This window comes from Bos mutus, chromosome 19 (assembly GCF_027580195.1).
Source record: "Bos mutus isolate GX-2022 chromosome 19, NWIPB_WYAK_1.1, whole genome shotgun sequence".
Taxonomy (NCBI): Eukaryota; Metazoa; Chordata; class Mammalia; order Artiodactyla; family Bovidae; genus Bos; species Bos mutus.
In genome coordinates this window covers 32,571,570-32,587,661 of record NC_091635.1, presented here as the reverse complement: position 1 = coordinate 32,587,661, position 16,092 = coordinate 32,571,570, and the positions used below count along the sequence as shown (strand labels likewise).

Genomic DNA, 16,092 nt, shown 5'->3' with positions numbered 1-16,092 from the left:
TTTCCCATGAAGTGATGGGACTGGATGTCATGATCTTCGTTTTCTGAATGTTGAGCTTTAAGCCAACTTTTTCACTCTCCACTTTCACTTTCATCAAGAGGCTTTTGAGTTCCTCTTCACTTTCTGCCATAAGGGTGGTGTCATCTGCATATCTGAGGTTATTGATATTTCTCCCGGCAATCTTGATTCCAGCTTGTGTTTCTTCCAGTCCAGCGTTTCTCATGATGTACTCTGCATATAAGTTAAATAAACAGGGTGACAATATACAGCCTTGACGTACTCCTTTTCCTATTTGGATCCAGTCTGTTGTTGCATGTCCAGTTCTAACTGTTGCTTCCTGACCTGCATACAGATTTCTCAAGAGGCAGATCAGGTGTTCAGGTATTCCCATCTCTTTCAGAATTTTCCACAGTTTATTGTGATCCACACAGTCACAGGCTTTGGCATAGTCAATAAAGCAGAAATAGATGTTTTTCTGGAACTCTCTTGCTTTTTCCATGATCCAATGGATGTTGGCAATTTGATCTCTGGTTCCTCTGCCTTTTCTAAAACCAGCTTGAACATCTGGAAGTTCACGGTTCACGTATTGCTGAAGCCTGGCTTGGAGAATTTTGAGCATTACTTTACTAGCGTGTGAGATGAGTGCAATTGTGCAGTAGTCTGAGCATTCTTTGGCATTGCCTTTCTTTGGGGTTGGAATGAAAACTGACGTTTTCCAGTCCTGTGGCCACCGCTGAGTTTTCCAAATTTGCTGGCGTATTGAGTGCAGCACTTTCACAGCATCATCTTTCAGGATTTGAAAGAGCTCCACTGGAATTCCATCACCTCCACTAGCATAGCATTGCCTTATTAACAATTACTCTTTATCCTGTCATTTTAGAGGTTGTTTTAGGGTTTATATCACATATTTTAACTTATCAAAGTCTACATTCAGGTAATACTGTACCATGTCACTTAGAGGATAAACCTTGTAATGTATATTTTTATACTCGTCTTCTCAGTCTCTATGCTGTTGTCATATATTTTACTTCTACAGAGTGATTAACATTTCCTGTAGTCTAGGTCTGTTGGTAATGAATTTTTTCAGCCTTTGTATGTTCAAAAGAAAGTTTTAATTTCACCTTTGTTTTTATTTTTGATTGATATTTTCATGGTATGGAATTCTAATTGACAGGTTTTTTTCTTTACATTGCTCTACTGTCTCCTTGTTTGCATTGTTTCTGATAAGAAACCTCTCGCCATCCTTATTTTTGTTTCTGTGTATGTAATCTGTCTCTTTTCTTTGACTCAAGATTTTTTCTTTATCACTGATATTAATCCATCTGATTATGCTCTAGTGTGTTTTCTCCTTTCTTCGGCTTCAAATTCATTGAGCTCCTTGGATCTGTTAGTTGATAGTTTTCATCAAATTTAGCTAATTTTTGGCCATTATTTCTTCAAATACTTTTACTGTCCATGTCCCCCTCTCTCATTCTACAGAATAATCCCTTGATGTGGCTGTTCGAACTTACAGGGTAATAACTTCTCAGGTATCAGTTGTTCGAGTAATATTTATTTAGCAAATATCCCACATTTAGACTATGTCTAGCTTTCTTTTTCCTTAACTTGCTATAGTTCCAAATAAGGACTAAAGATAATTGGTTTATAGATGTTTACTATTTATTGACCCAGAACTTTTATGTGGATTGTTTTATGTTTGAATGAGCAATTTAAATAGAGTGAAGTCTGTGCTTTAATTTATATCATTTTATGGTAACAAGAATAGTTCTTTAAATGAGTTTTCATAGGAGGGTGAGGAAAGGATTGATCTCATCAATTTTAGAATACAAACATGTCGAATGCATATTTTTAATAAACTTGAAATAATAGTTAATGGTCATAAACAGGTTTTTTAAATATCTACTTTTATAACTTTTTTAGTACCACACCTCAGGTATTGAGCCCCACTATCACATCTCCCCCAAATGCACTGCCTCGAAGAAGTTCGCGACTTTTTACTAGTGACAGCTCTACAACCAAGGTAATTTAAAAATTTCTGTATATCACATTTATTTAATACTTCCTCCTCTGAAACTTCTGTTCATTGATGACTCAGTCTCTAATGAATACATTAGGAGACTATTTAAAATTTTTTTAATGTTAAAATTACAAAATTACAGAGATGGAGAGATCAATAGTTACTAGGAGTTAGGACTGAGGGGAAGATATGTCTTTTATAGCATAGCACAAAGGAATTTCTTTTTGTAGTGGTAGAATAGTCCTGAATCTTTATTGTGGTAGTTGATTAAATCCATACATGTAACACAATTTCACAGAACCAAAATTTTTTAAAAGGTCCATGTAAAAACTGATGAAATCCAAGTAAGATCTATAGTTTTAATTGCTCGTATTGCAGCAATTCCAGTTTCCTGGATTTGATGGTATACTGTGGTTATGTCACATGTTTCCATTGGGAAAGATTGTGGGAAGAGTGAATGAAAATTTTTTGTTTTCTTTGCACATTTCTTTGGACAGCTGGAAAGTTGTATACCTTTGGTAAATTTTCTTCATCCATTGACAAATATTATGGACAGTCTTTAATTGTGACATATAGATCAGCAGTTTTATACCTTACAGATTTCAGTGCTCTGAGACAATTAGGTAGTTGTTGTATCTCCTTACTTTCTTATTTTTAATTAATAAATGAAAGTGATATACTTTGAATAAAGAGAAATGCTTAAAGCTAATGTACCTTAAATACTAGTCAATATGATTTATTTTCAGAATTGTTGCATTTCAAATTAAGTAACTTTGAAGACTTTTGTTTTTATAAAATTTTTTCTGAGAAAAATATAGATCAGTCAAAACCATATGTTTATTTATATCTAATACTTAAAAAAAAGGGTTAGATGTTTAAAATACATGAGTATAACAAGTATGGAATTTTCCTTCTTGTTACAGGAGAATAGCAAAAAATTAAAAATGAAGTTTCCACCTAAAATCCCAAACAGAAAAACAAAAAGTAAAACTAATAAAGGAGGAATAACTCAACCTAACATAAATGATAGCCTGGAAATCACAAAATTAGATTCTTCAATCATTTCAGAAGGAAAAATCTCTACAATTACACCTCAGATCCAGGCATTTAATCTACAGAAAGCAGCAGCAGGTCTGTTTTAAAAGCTTAAAATCTTCTTTATATTTTATTTTATTCACTGGTTTTAAGTAAGTTTATTTATGTTCATTAAATAAACATTTTTTTCTGGGTAGATGTTGGCTTTTTTTTTTTCTTTTTCTTTTTTATTCATTTTATTATTTATTCATTTTTGGTTCTGGCTGTGCTGGGTCTTCATTGCTGCTGTGGGCTTTTTCTCAGGGGCTACTCTCTAGCTGTGGTGCGTGGGCTTCTCATCTCAGTGCAGTGGCATTTCTTGTTATGGAGCACAGGCTTTAGGTCTATGGGCTTCAGTAGTTGCGGCACGTGGGCTCATTTGTTGCAGCTCCCAGGCTCCAGAGCTCTGGTTCAATAGTTGTGGTGCACGGGCTTAGTCGCTCTGCGGCATGTGGGATCTTCCTGGACCAGATATTTATTGAACCTGTGTCTCCTGCATTGGCAGGCAGATTCTTTTCCACTGGGCCACCAGGGAAGCCCAGTGTTGGAAAGTTTAATGAAATATTTTTTAATTAGCCTTCCTAGAAAACCAGGCAGCTTTATTGTGTTTTTTTTTTCCTTTGTTTACTACATTATTTTCTCCCAGAAGGTTTGATGAGCCTTCTTCGTGAAATGGGAAAAGGTTATTTAGCTTTGTGTTCATACAACTGCAAAGAAGCTATTAATATCTTGAGCCACCTACCTTCTCACCACTACAATACTGGTTGGGTGCTGTGCCAAATTGGAAGGGCCTATTTCGAACTTTCAGAGTACATGCAAGTAAGTATTTAAAAAGTTACATATGCCTTTCTAGAGATAATTTAAATTTAATTAAAATTATGTTTGAGAAGGCTAGATCTAAGGGGTCAATATTTATTATGTAATGTCTTTATTTTGTCAATATTAATAACTTATCAGTTCACTTCTTTCTTGTGTTAAGGGTAATTTGAATTCTTTGGGATTACTTGAGATAGATTTGTAGAGAACCGAAGTAATTCTTACGTGGAACATTTGTACTCTACTTACTTGGATCTGAAAATATGTATTTACCATGTAATAGACATTTATAATGGAGAAGGCAATGGCAACCCACTCCAGTACTCTTGCCTTGAAAATCCCATGGACGGAGGAGCCTGGTAGGCTGCAGTCCATGGGGTCGAGTAGAGTTGGACATGACTGAGCGACTTCACTTTCACTTTTCACTTTCATGCATTGGAGAAAGAAATGGCAACCCACTCCAGTGTTCTTGCCTGGAGAATCCCAGGGACAGGGGAGCCTGGTGGGCTGCCGTCTGTGGGGTCGCACAGAGTCGGACACAACTGAAGCGACTTAGCAGCAGCAGTAGCAGACCTTTATAACGGAGAAGGCAATGGCAACCCACTCCAGTACTCTTGCTGGAAAATCCCATGGACAGAGGAGCCTGGTAGGCTGCAGTCCATGGGGTCACGAAGAGTCGGACACAACTAAGCGACTTAGTAGTAGTAGTAGTAGTAGACCTTTATAATCAAAATTCTTTCTACTATATAGAGAGCTTACTGGGATGAATTTTTGGTACTTAGTATGTTTTATAAACTTAATACAATGAAGAAAGTTGTAAGTAATTGAGGATATAATGTTCTTATTGTAAGATTTTATCATTTTAATTTTAATCATATTTGTTGATTATCTGTTTAAATCAGGAAAGGAGAGGATGATTAACCTAAAGCCAAAGAAAATTCTAATTTATTCCCCAGTTCTACTTTCAAAGCACTTCCTCCCCCACCTCTAAACTTAAATTAGAAAAACCTTTATGATGCACGATACTGGATGCTTGGGGCTAGTGCACTGGGAAGGCCCAGAGGGATGGTATGGGGAGGGAGGAGGGTTCAGGATGGGGAACACATGTATACCTGTGGCGGATTCATTTTGATATTTGGCAAAACTAATACAATTATGTAAAGTTTTAAAATTAAAAAAAAATGTTAAAAAAAAAAGAAAATGCTCAAAAAAAAAAAAACAACTCAACATTCAAACATGGCATTTGGTCCCATCACTTCATGGCAAATAGATGGGGAAACAATGAAAACAGTTTCAGACTTTATTTTCTTGGGCTCCAAAATCACTGCAGATGGTGACTGCAGACATGAAATTAAAAGACACTTACTCCTTGGAAGGAAAGTTATGACAAAGCTAGACAGCATGTTTAAAAGCAGACATTACTTTACCAACAAAGATCCTTCTAGTCAAAGCTACGGTTTTTCCAGTGGTCATGTATGGATGTGAGAGTTGGACTGTAAAGAAAGCTGAGCACCAAAATATTGATGCTTTTGAACTGTGGTGTTGGAGAAGACTCTTGAGAGTCCCTTGGACTGCAAGGAGATCCAACCAGTCAATCCTAAATGAAATCAACACTGAATATTGACTGGAAGGACTGATGCTGAAGCTGAAGCTCCAATACTTTAGCCATCTGTTGTGAAGAACTGACTCATTTGAAAAGACCCTGATGCTGGGAAAGATTGAAGGCAGCAGAATGGGACTACAGAGGATGAGATGGTTAGATGGCATCACTGACTCGATGGACATGGGTTTGAGCAAGTTCTAGGAGTAGGTGAGGGATAGAGAAGCCTGACGTGCTGCAGTCCATGGGGTCAGATAGAGTCAGACATGACTGAGCGACTGAACTGAACAATTGATAATGTCATTTATATTGACCATTCTAAAATTGATATCTACCACATAGATGGAAAGTGGAGGGCATAGTTTTCTGTTTCATTTATAATTCCCAGATTGCTGGTGAATGTAACATCTTTTCATAAGATTGTTGGTAGTATTGAGTAATGAAGTCAACCCTGGTGTCAGACTTCTGTATTCTAACCTCAGCTAACCCTTTACTAACTCAGTGATAGTGGGTAAGTTACCTAACTTCTGTGAGTCTCAGTTGCCTCATCTGTTAATGGGAATAATATACCATAGACCTCAGAGGGGTGTTAGAAGGACTAAATGAGATAACACAAGTAAAGAATTTATTGTAATAAAGAAACAATACTAAGTAATCTCAATGAAAAAAAAAAAGAAAAACCTTTAAATAAAGCTTTAAGAAATATAATAGAAATTATTTAAAGTTGATAATAAGATCACTTGTTTGCCCTTTTTACATTCAGCATGTATTTGAGTGCATGTTATATCCCAGACTCTCTTCTATACTGTAATATAGCTAGACAGATAATTGCTTGCCTTCATAGAGTTTACTTTCTAGCAAGTGTGCATGTGCTAAGTTGCTTCAATCGTGTCTGACTCTTTGCAACCCTATGGACTGTAGCCTGCCAGGCTCCTCTGTCCATGGAATTCTCCAGACAAGAATACTGGAGTAGGTTGCTGTGCCCTCCTCTAGGGGATCTTTCTGATCCAGGGATTGAACCCATGTCTCTTAAATCTGCTGCATTGGCAAGCAGGTTCTTTACCACTAGTGCAACCTGGGAAGCCTCCTTTCTAGTAAGAAAAATTGTAAGCCAATAAATGTATAAGGACATATAGCAATAAGTCATATGAAGGAAAAGTGAAGCATGGTAAGGAGACTGGGGAACAGTGAAGTATGGTGCTATTTTTTTTTAAAAAACATGCTCAGAGAAAGAAGATTATTATTGCTCCTTTAAGGAGCCTTGCAGAGCTCTAGGGGTGTAGTATTCTTCCAGGTGGTGAATAAATCCAGAAGATACCTATTCTTGTAATTTTGAGTAATAAAGAAAAAAGAGTTATAGACAGCCTTTTTCATTGCTGGATTGTGATTTTTTTAATTGGTACGTAGGTAGAAGTGGGATTTGGCAAGCCTTTTCAAAATTATTTGTTTCATGGGTTCTTAACATGAATTTTTTTGTTACCCCTAATCATAGAGCAGATATAGACCCAGATATTTAAAGGAAATCTTTGTTTCAACTTAGTTTTTTGTTTTGTTCCAATTTTCCTTTCTGTCTGTGGCATAATCATTTTTCAGAGGAAACAATAGATTCTGAAAAATTTTAAACCAGGTTACTAAAACCTGTACTTGACAGGTTGTTAGGTCTATTTTCTTGTAACCACTGTGTGTTTGAAAAAATGAAAAACTTATCTGTATAACTTTTAAGGATTTTCAGGGGAGTCACAAATTTAAGCTAATTCTGGATGATGTATGGCCATATCATAAGAATTCCTATTCTTATGGCCATATCTAAGCATTCCTATTTTTCTAGTTGTATGAATGCTATTTCCTTATCTTGTCATCTTCATTTCATTAAAAATAGACCTGATATTCCTTATTCTAAACTAAGTTTGACTTTCAGAATTTTTAACGAATTGATAAACTGGGGAGCTAACTGGTTTCATATAGCCCAAAGTGTCAAACTTCAGGGGAGAGAAGCACAGTTCTGGAAGCTGTGAGTGTGGCAAGGAAAAAACTTTGACATGGTAGCTGAGAAGGGACCCTAAAGTCAAGAGAGTGCTGCAGAAGAAAAAGGAATTTATATTAGGCAGGGACTGTGGTCCCTAGCAAGTACGACACTGATGGAAATATTCAGTGCTCAGTATGCCATAGGGTTGACAGCCACCCAAGCCTATTTTTCCCCTAAAGTGTTCAACTTAACCTTTTGTACGTATACATTTTGTAAATGTACAGAAATAGATTTTCTATTGCAGAGGTCACTCGTCTCTCACCTTTCCAGAGAGTTATTCTATAAAGCTGCTATAAAAACTTGGAATAATGTTTTTTGAGAATAAAATAATTGACTTCTTTTTAAATTTGTCTGGATCTTTCTTCTTTCTTTTTGGTGGAAACAATTTTTTTTTTCCCCAGAATTTATGTTCCTACCATGACTTGTGTATAAAAACTGGGTTAAGTATAAATATGATTGCATCAATATTTGACCTACCATAGAAGGTTACTCAGTTTGGCCGTGTGTTGGTGCTAATTCACATAAAATTCACGTGTAAAACAAGGCCGCATTTAGGTCCTATGAGAGTAGTGCCCAGCACTCTCCCAATATATATGTAAATTGTATCAACTTGTTTTCCTCTTACTAATTTTTGTATTTCAGGCTGAAAGAATATTCTCAGAGGTTAGGAGAATTGAGAATTACAGAGTCGAAGGCATGGAGATCTACTCTACAACACTTTGGCATCTTCAAAAGGATGTTGCTCTTTCAGTTCTTTCAAAAGACTTAACAGATATGGATAAAAATTCACCAGAGGTAAATTAACTGAAGCACTTCGTTCATGTTTGTTTTTTTTTTTTTTTTTTTTTTTTTTTGGCTGCATCGGCGTGGCATGTGGGATTTTAGTTCCCCAACCAGGGATTGAACCCAGGCCCTCAATAGTAACAGTGAGGAGTCCTAACCACTGGATCACCAGGGAATTCCCTGCAACTGTTTTTTGATTGTCTTTACCAAATGGGAATGACCCAAGTCATTAATTTAGTTTCATCCATGCTTATTTTTGCATTTTTCTCTATAGGCCAAGAGAAGGAGAAATCCTAGAATATATGGTACAGATTCATAAATAGAAAAATCTTAAAGCAGATATTTCATTCAGGATTAATCAAGATTTGGTTATACTTGCTGTTGTCACCAAGAGTAGAGTTCATTAAACAGAAATAGAGATTTTAAAGTGCTCATTTTAAATTAAAATAATAATTTTAACTGTCATTTTAAGGCATAGGCAGGTTATTTACATGTTTCAGTCCTATAAGGGTTTTATTTCCTTGCATCCCAAGAATATTTAGTGGTCCCTTTGTAACACATTTAAACTTAGAATTTAAGAGTCAGTTCTCATTATTCCTGGTAGTTAGGTCTATAGTTTCCATGAACGCTAAATTGACAAATACTGAGCCATTACTCCTAGGAGAAATATACACACACATATCACACGTGGGTCCACCAATGATCACTAAAGCACTGCAAGTATTGATTTTGGTTTTACAAGTTAATTTTAGAAAATAGACAGATTTGCAAATATGGAATCCTTGAATAATGAGCATTGACTATATCTATTAAAGCTCTTCAATTGTTGTCTTTCTGTTCTACGTAAGATCTGAGTCTTGATTTTAGTCATAGATTGCTTTTGTTAGAAAAAAATAAATCAGAATTTTAATTATGCATTTGGTTTTTGTTTCCTTTTTTTTTTTTTAAGGCCTGGTGTGCTGCAGGGAACTGTTTCAGTTTGCAGCGGGAACATGATATTGCAATTAAATTCTTCCAGAGAGCTATCCAGGTTGATCCAAATTATGCTTATGCCTATACTCTATTAGGGCACGAGTTTGTGTTAACTGAAGAATTAGACAAAGCATTAGCTTGTTTTCGAAATGCTATCAGAGTCAATCCTAGACATTATAATGCATGGTAAGTGCTAACAAAGTGCAAAGACAGTGTCTTATTAATGGGGCTGGTACCCAGTAATTTTTCTTGTGAGATTATTTCTTTGTTGTCATAAATTTGAAGAATGGTACATACTGGTTGGTAGCTTGTAACCTAAGTGGTTTTTTATGTGAAATTTATACCTTTAACAAACTCCTAACTAATGCCAATAGAATTCCAGATGCTTATATTGAACACTTTCTACTTTTTCTCCTACTAAACTTTTGCAAGTATTAATATCTGGTATTGTTACTTTGATTTGTTATTTTTTGTTAGAGCACTAAAATGGTGATGAAAATAGAGAATGGTTCTCTATCATAATTATAATAACAGTATAATTCTTCTATTATCCAATAGGTAATTTCTGCTACCTTTTGGATAATAGAAAATAAATATAGAAAACTATCCATAGTTGTTGCTCTTTGGCAGATTTATTAAGTATTAGTTCTGGTTTATTAAGTTTATCAAGAATGGTCCAGTTTAAGTAATATCTGTTTTACTTTTTTATACTTGTGCGTAAGTAGATGAATAGGAAGGTTAATCTATTAATGATTGGGTTAATCATAGCAGTTTCTAAATCTGAAGCACTAGATTACTGAAATATATTTTTTGATTTGTATATGTGTTTTTTAATGAATTTTATCTCATTTCTAAGTAGTTACATTGCCTGAAAGATGGCCTGATGAGTACTAGCTTCTGTTGACCAGTTAAACAGTCAGGCTTGCCAACATTCACATAAAATTCTCTGTGATATTTTCAGAGCTCAGTTCTTAATAGGACTTGAGTTGTTTCTTAAATGTGTAGTTATCTGTTCTGCCATATTTCAGTAGTTGCATTCTTAACAAAATTTACTGTATCAAAATTGTTATAAAAATAATTGTTGCATTTAGAGAAAAGGAGGTATATTCAGACTAGCAAGCTTTTACTGGGAAGACTTTCAATATTGAGTTATTCAGGTAACTAAGTATTTAACTAAACTAAGCAAATTTATTTTTCCAACTCCAAGGTGAGTAGTCTTTCTTTAGTTATCTCCATTTTCACTATTATTAGCACAGAACTTTTCATACCTTTTCTTGATCTCTAACATAATTATAATAATCATTTGTTGATTATTCCCCTTCATTATTACCTAGTTTCACCAAGAGGGATCCTTAATGTAAATCAGTCACAATGTATTTGATGTTTTGAAAATTCAGGGAACATTCCTGTATATCATCTTGATACACTGTTGCATAGTCTTTAAAATGTGTAATTTTGATATCTATGTGAAGCCTTTAAAAATTATAATTTTGAAGTCTATAAGTTTTGAAAGCTATAGGAGCATATTTTTCATACAGTGAGTGGGGAGAGGGTAAGCAGACCATTAACTATGCATACTTTAATCATAGTATAAAATATATATGTATTTGGACAAATAATATGGGAGTAGCATTATTAGGAATTTAGGGTCTAGAATCATCGAGGGAGGATCTGAATAGAATACTTGTGTGTGTGTTTAGTCACTGAGTCATGTCTGACTTTTCACTACCCTGTGGACTGTATGTAGCCCACCAAGCTCCTCTGTCCATGAGTTTTCCAGACAAAAATACAGGAGTGAATTGCCATTTCCTCCTCCAAGGGATCTTCCCAACCCAGGGACCAACCCTAGGTTTCTTGGAGCTCTTGTATTGCAGGCTGATTCTTTACCCACCCTTCAGTTCAGTTCAGTTCAGTTGCTCAGTCGTGTCCAACTCTGCAACCCCATGAATTGCAGCACACCAGGCCTCCCTGTCCATCACCAACTCCCAGAGTTTACTCAAACTCATGTCCATCGAGTAGGTGATGCCATCCAGCCATCTCATCCTCTGTCGTCCCCTTCTCCTCTTGCCCCCAATCCCTCCCAGCATCAGAGTCTTTTCCAGTGAGTCAACTCTTCGCATGAGATGGCCAAAGTATTAGAGTTTCAGCTTTAGCATCAGTCCTTGAACACCCAGGACTGATCTTCTTTAGAATGGACTGGTTTTATTTTAAAATGTGATTGATAGCAATACCTATCTCCTTGGTTCCATCTAGGATTAAATAAGGTAAATCAAAGAATTTAATAAAATTATCAGCAGACACATGATAATCGCTCAGTAAAAATTAGCTATTAAATCTAGATTGTAGTGGTAGGTCTAAGGATGTGGTTTCTTTTTTTCTAGTTGTTATAGTTTTATTTGATTGATTGTTTGATTGACTGGATTGTTTTTACTTATAAAAATGACTTGTCTAAAACACTTGGGCAGTTTTTTATCATGTTAGATTTTGCCTACCCTAAGACCATCAGTATTTTTCTACTGGTTTATTAAAATGCCACATTCCATACATATCCTTTTATTAGCTAAACTAAATTAGCATTTCACATCCTTAAAATTGTATTTTATTTTAAACTCTCAGGTATGGTTTAGGAATGATTTATTACAAGCAAGAAAAATTCAGCCTTGCAGAAATGCATTTCCAGAAAGCACTTGACATCAACCCTCAAAGTTCAGTTTTGCTTTGCCACATTGGAGTAGTAAGTAGCTTTCTAAGTATTGTTCGGTTGATCCCTTTTGGAGTGTTTGTTATTGGCTTAATTGCTGTAATGAAAATTAGGGGGTTTTGTTATTGTTATTCTTGAAACAATATCCTGGATTCTTTTACAGCCAAAAATATCGCCTTTTTGCTTGGCATAAAGAGAAATCATGGAGTACCCTCATTCCTTGGGCAAGTTACTTAATTTCTCTGAGCTTCTATTTTGTGAATGACAAATAATGCCATCTTGCCTACCTCATAGGGTTATTATAACACTAATATGAGATACTTGATATTTTTGAAAGCAGTTTTCCATGTTAATATTTAGCTCCTAAATTAAGTAACTAATAATTTAAGGCAAATGATTCCTTGTATTTTAGCCTCTGAGTGGTATAGATATGTCAGAACTAATTAAAATTCTTATAAAGTGGTGAGAATGGTCAATTTTATGTTTATATTTTTCTTACTGTATGTGATAATAAGTTGTACTTTGATAGGATAAGAGAACGAGTATGTTTGTTTTTTAAAATCTCATTTACTAATTTCTCTGAAAGCTTGGAACATTTTTTTTAAGTTCTTGTTCTTGTCCTTTCACCATTCTTCCCTCTCCCACTTTCCCTCCCTCTTTTCTTTCTCTTTGCAAGTTTGACCTTTGTGGGAACAAACATACAGTATAAGAAAAATTATGTGAGTTTGGAATTTCACTATTCATTTTGGGGGCAGAGTTCTAGCTCTTTATAATGATTTTCTTAAGAATTGACATGGTAACTTTTACAGTTAGATACGGTACAAAAATATAGGGAAAATACATCAAAGAATTTTTTTCTGTCACTTTACTTAAACCAAACTTGAGTATCTCTTGCTACCTTTTAGTGAAGTTGAACGTTTTTAAAGCAGGCTTTCTTAAAGGCCATAGTCCAGCATTGTGTAATCTGTGGGTTCTAAGACCTGGAAAGATTACTTCTCGGCTATAGTCTCCCTGTTTTTTTTGTTTTTTTTTTTTAGTATAGTTGATTTACAGTGTTGAGTTTCAGCAAGGTGATTCAGTTATATATACATATATATTCATTTTCAGATTTCTTTCCCATTATAGGTTATTATGAGATATTGAATATAGTTCCTTGTGCTATATAGTAGGTCCTTGTTGTTCATGTATTTTGTATATAGTCATCTGTGTCTGTTAATCCTAAATTCCTAATTTATCCCTCCTTCAACCCCCTTTCCCCTTTTGTAACCGTCAGGTTTTTTTCTATGTCTCTGAGCCTGTTCAAATTTATTTTTAATACATAATTTATCTAAGAATGAACATAGCAATATGAGTACACATGAATTAATAATGAGACTTGATTGGGTTTGCTTTTGTTTTTGTTTTTTTTTTTTAAGTTATTTGAAATAAATTACTTACTACCTAGAATTACAGATCAATGGTTTTCAGATATGTAAAGCAGAAGAATTATTTTTAAAACAAATTCCTAAAATAGGTAAAAGTGTAATTGTTCTGAGTAAAACAAAGTTGGTAAGTTTCAGAGGCAGAGCTCCTAGGGGTTCTTGAAAAATTCTGAGAAGTCTAATATTTAGAGGACCATAATAAGTCTGTTAAAATGTATTATCTAACAAAAGAGCACAGATTTTCTTGTGAAGAAAGACTAAGGTTTTTCTTGTCTTTTAGGCTTAAAGGTAACCAAATATCTACTCTAAAGATAGAATCTGATTATCATTATGGAGAGTAATGGTGAATTGGGAGCTGTGTTGTTTTTGAGTCACACTATTTGGTTTTTACCTTTCCTCATAAATATCAAAAGGAAACATTAATAGAATCTTTATTTCTTGTAGGTTCAGCATGCACTGAAAAAATCTGAGAAGGCTTTGGATACCCTAAACAAAGCCATTGTTATTGATCCTAAGAACCCTCTATGCAAATTTCACAGAGCCTCAGTTTTATTTGCAAATGAAAAATATAAGGTAAGATATATATGTGTGTGTGTGTGTGTGTGTGTGCGCGCGCGTGTATCTTAACAGTCCTCAACATAGTACTATTTAAGTTTTGCCACTTTTTAAATAAACTAAAAGTTATTTATACTTGAATTTTTGTCTTAAATAGTTTATTTCCCCATTTTTAAAAGCTATTTCTTTTTTGCCTATATTTCTTCATGAAATACAAGAAGGATGGGTGTGTATATATTTAGGAATAGAAGTTTATCCTTTAAAAAGATTTCCTATAGGGAAAGGCAGTTACCTTAAATGTAAAACCTAAACCATTGTATTAGGACCAAAATATATGAACAGAATAAATGAATATATGTGCATTATTCAATAAGTATTTATTTGAATGCCTATTATTAATATATGTCAGACACTAGGAATATAGTGGCAAATGAAGCAACCATATTTTCTGCCTTTGAATAGCTTACCATCTAGTACTCCCTTAGAGGGAGAGTTAGTCACTCAATCATGTCCAACTCTTTGTGACCCCATGGAGTCTTGCTCTGATTTTCTTTATGAAGAAGTGGATGTCTAATCTTACTGTTCTGCCTTTTACAACGTCCTTTAAATCTAATAAACATTTAACAATTTTTAACTCGCTCTTTGAAGCTTACTATAATTATAATTCAGCATTTGTTTTCCTGTCTTGGCTTCATTGTACAAAAATTTTTAAAGTTTTTATTTAATCTGATATATGGTCAGGTTCTTCAGTTGAAGGATTTTATTTATTAATCTTAAAGGCATAAGCAATCTCATCTAAGAGGAATGCCATGTAAATCAAGCCTATACTTGCTTCAAGAAACCCATGTTCTAATCTGACCCATTGTCCAGGCCAGAATGGTTAAAATCATTTTTGAGTACCAGCTTGGGGCTCAGCCAGATTATCAGGTTTACTTTGATGCATGATTAGGTGTAGGTTAGAAAGAGGGCATAAGAAAAGTTACTGACTGCTTCTGCAATGTCCTGCCTCCGAAATGAAAATCAAACTGTTAGAGGGCCACGTCAATCTCTTTGTGGCAAAAATCATTACTAGACACAACCCTGTCTAATGTACAGTATTGGTATGTAGTTGTTTAAGTCTTCTAGGGCAAAAAAGAGAGCTCTTCTGCTATGTTGGATACTATACTGTGTCTGTGTTAGAAACTGTTTCTCAGAGTTTCCAAGTAGATTATGTGGGGGGAGGGAGGTACAGCATAAATGTATGAAATTTTGATAACAATTGTAACCTACAGTCATCAGATCAGATCAGATCAGTCGCTCAGTTGTGTCCGACTCTGTGACCCCATGAATCACAGCACGCCAGGCCTCCCTGTCCATCACCAACTCCTGGAGTTCACTGAGACTCAACGTCCATCGAGTTAGTGATGCCATCCAGCCATCTCATCCTCTGTCGTCCCCTTCTCCTCTTGCCCCCAATCCCTCCCAGCATCAGAGTCTTTTCCAATGAGTCAACTCTTCGCATGAGGTGGCCAGAGTACTGGAGTTTCAGCTTTAGCATCATTCCTTCCAAAGAAATCCCAGGGCTGATCTCCTTCAGAATGGACTGGTTGGATCTCCTTGCAGTCCAAGGGACTCTCAAGAGTCTTCTCCAACACCACAGTTCAAAAGCATCAATTCTTCGGCGCTCAGCCTTCTTCACAGTCCAACTCTCAACATCCATACATGACCACAGGAAAAACCATAGCCTTGACTAGACGAACCTTTGTTGGCAAATAATGTCTCTGCTTTTGAATATGCTATCTAGGTCATAACTTTCCTTCCAAGGAGTAAGCGTCTTTTAATTTCATGGCTGCAGTCACCATCTGTAGTGATTTTGGAGCCCAGAAATATAAAGTCTGACACTGTTTCCCCATCTAATTCCCATGAAGTGATGGGACTGGATGTCATGATCTTCGTTTTCTGAATGTTGAGCTTTAAGCCAACTTTTTCACTCTCCACTTTCACTTTCATCAAGAGGCTTTTGAGTTCCTCTTCACTTTCTGCCATAAGGGTGGTGTCATCTGCATATCTGAGGTTATTGATATTTCTCCCGGCAATCTTGATTCCAGCTTGTGTTTCTTCCAGTCCAGCGTTTCTCATGATGTACTC

The 16,092-nt window shown here is 35.4% G+C and overlaps 1 protein-coding gene across 7 annotated transcripts in view; it reads left to right on the top strand.

Moving 5' to 3' along the window:
* CDC27 (cell division cycle 27) overlaps positions 1-16,092 on the top strand; it is a 58,805-nt gene that overhangs the window by 34,350 nt on the left and 8,363 nt on the right. For 4 of the 7 annotated variants that reach the window (XM_070390017.1, XM_070390018.1, XM_005905338.3 and 1 more), the window contains exons 10-16: positions 1,921-2,020; positions 2,941-3,148; positions 3,738-3,910; positions 8,176-8,328; positions 9,266-9,474; positions 11,905-12,022; positions 13,855-13,983. In XM_070390017.1, coding sequence (XP_070246118.1) covers positions 1,921-2,020; positions 2,941-3,148; positions 3,738-3,910; positions 8,176-8,328; positions 9,266-9,474; positions 11,905-12,022; positions 13,855-13,983 — 1,090 coding nt within the window. The remainder of the gene's footprint in view (positions 1-1,920; positions 2,021-2,940; positions 3,149-3,737; positions 3,911-8,175; positions 8,329-9,265; positions 9,475-11,904; positions 12,023-13,854; positions 13,984-16,092) is intronic. The other 3 variants (XM_070390019.1, XM_070390016.1, XM_005905340.2) reach the window with 1 other exon arrangement.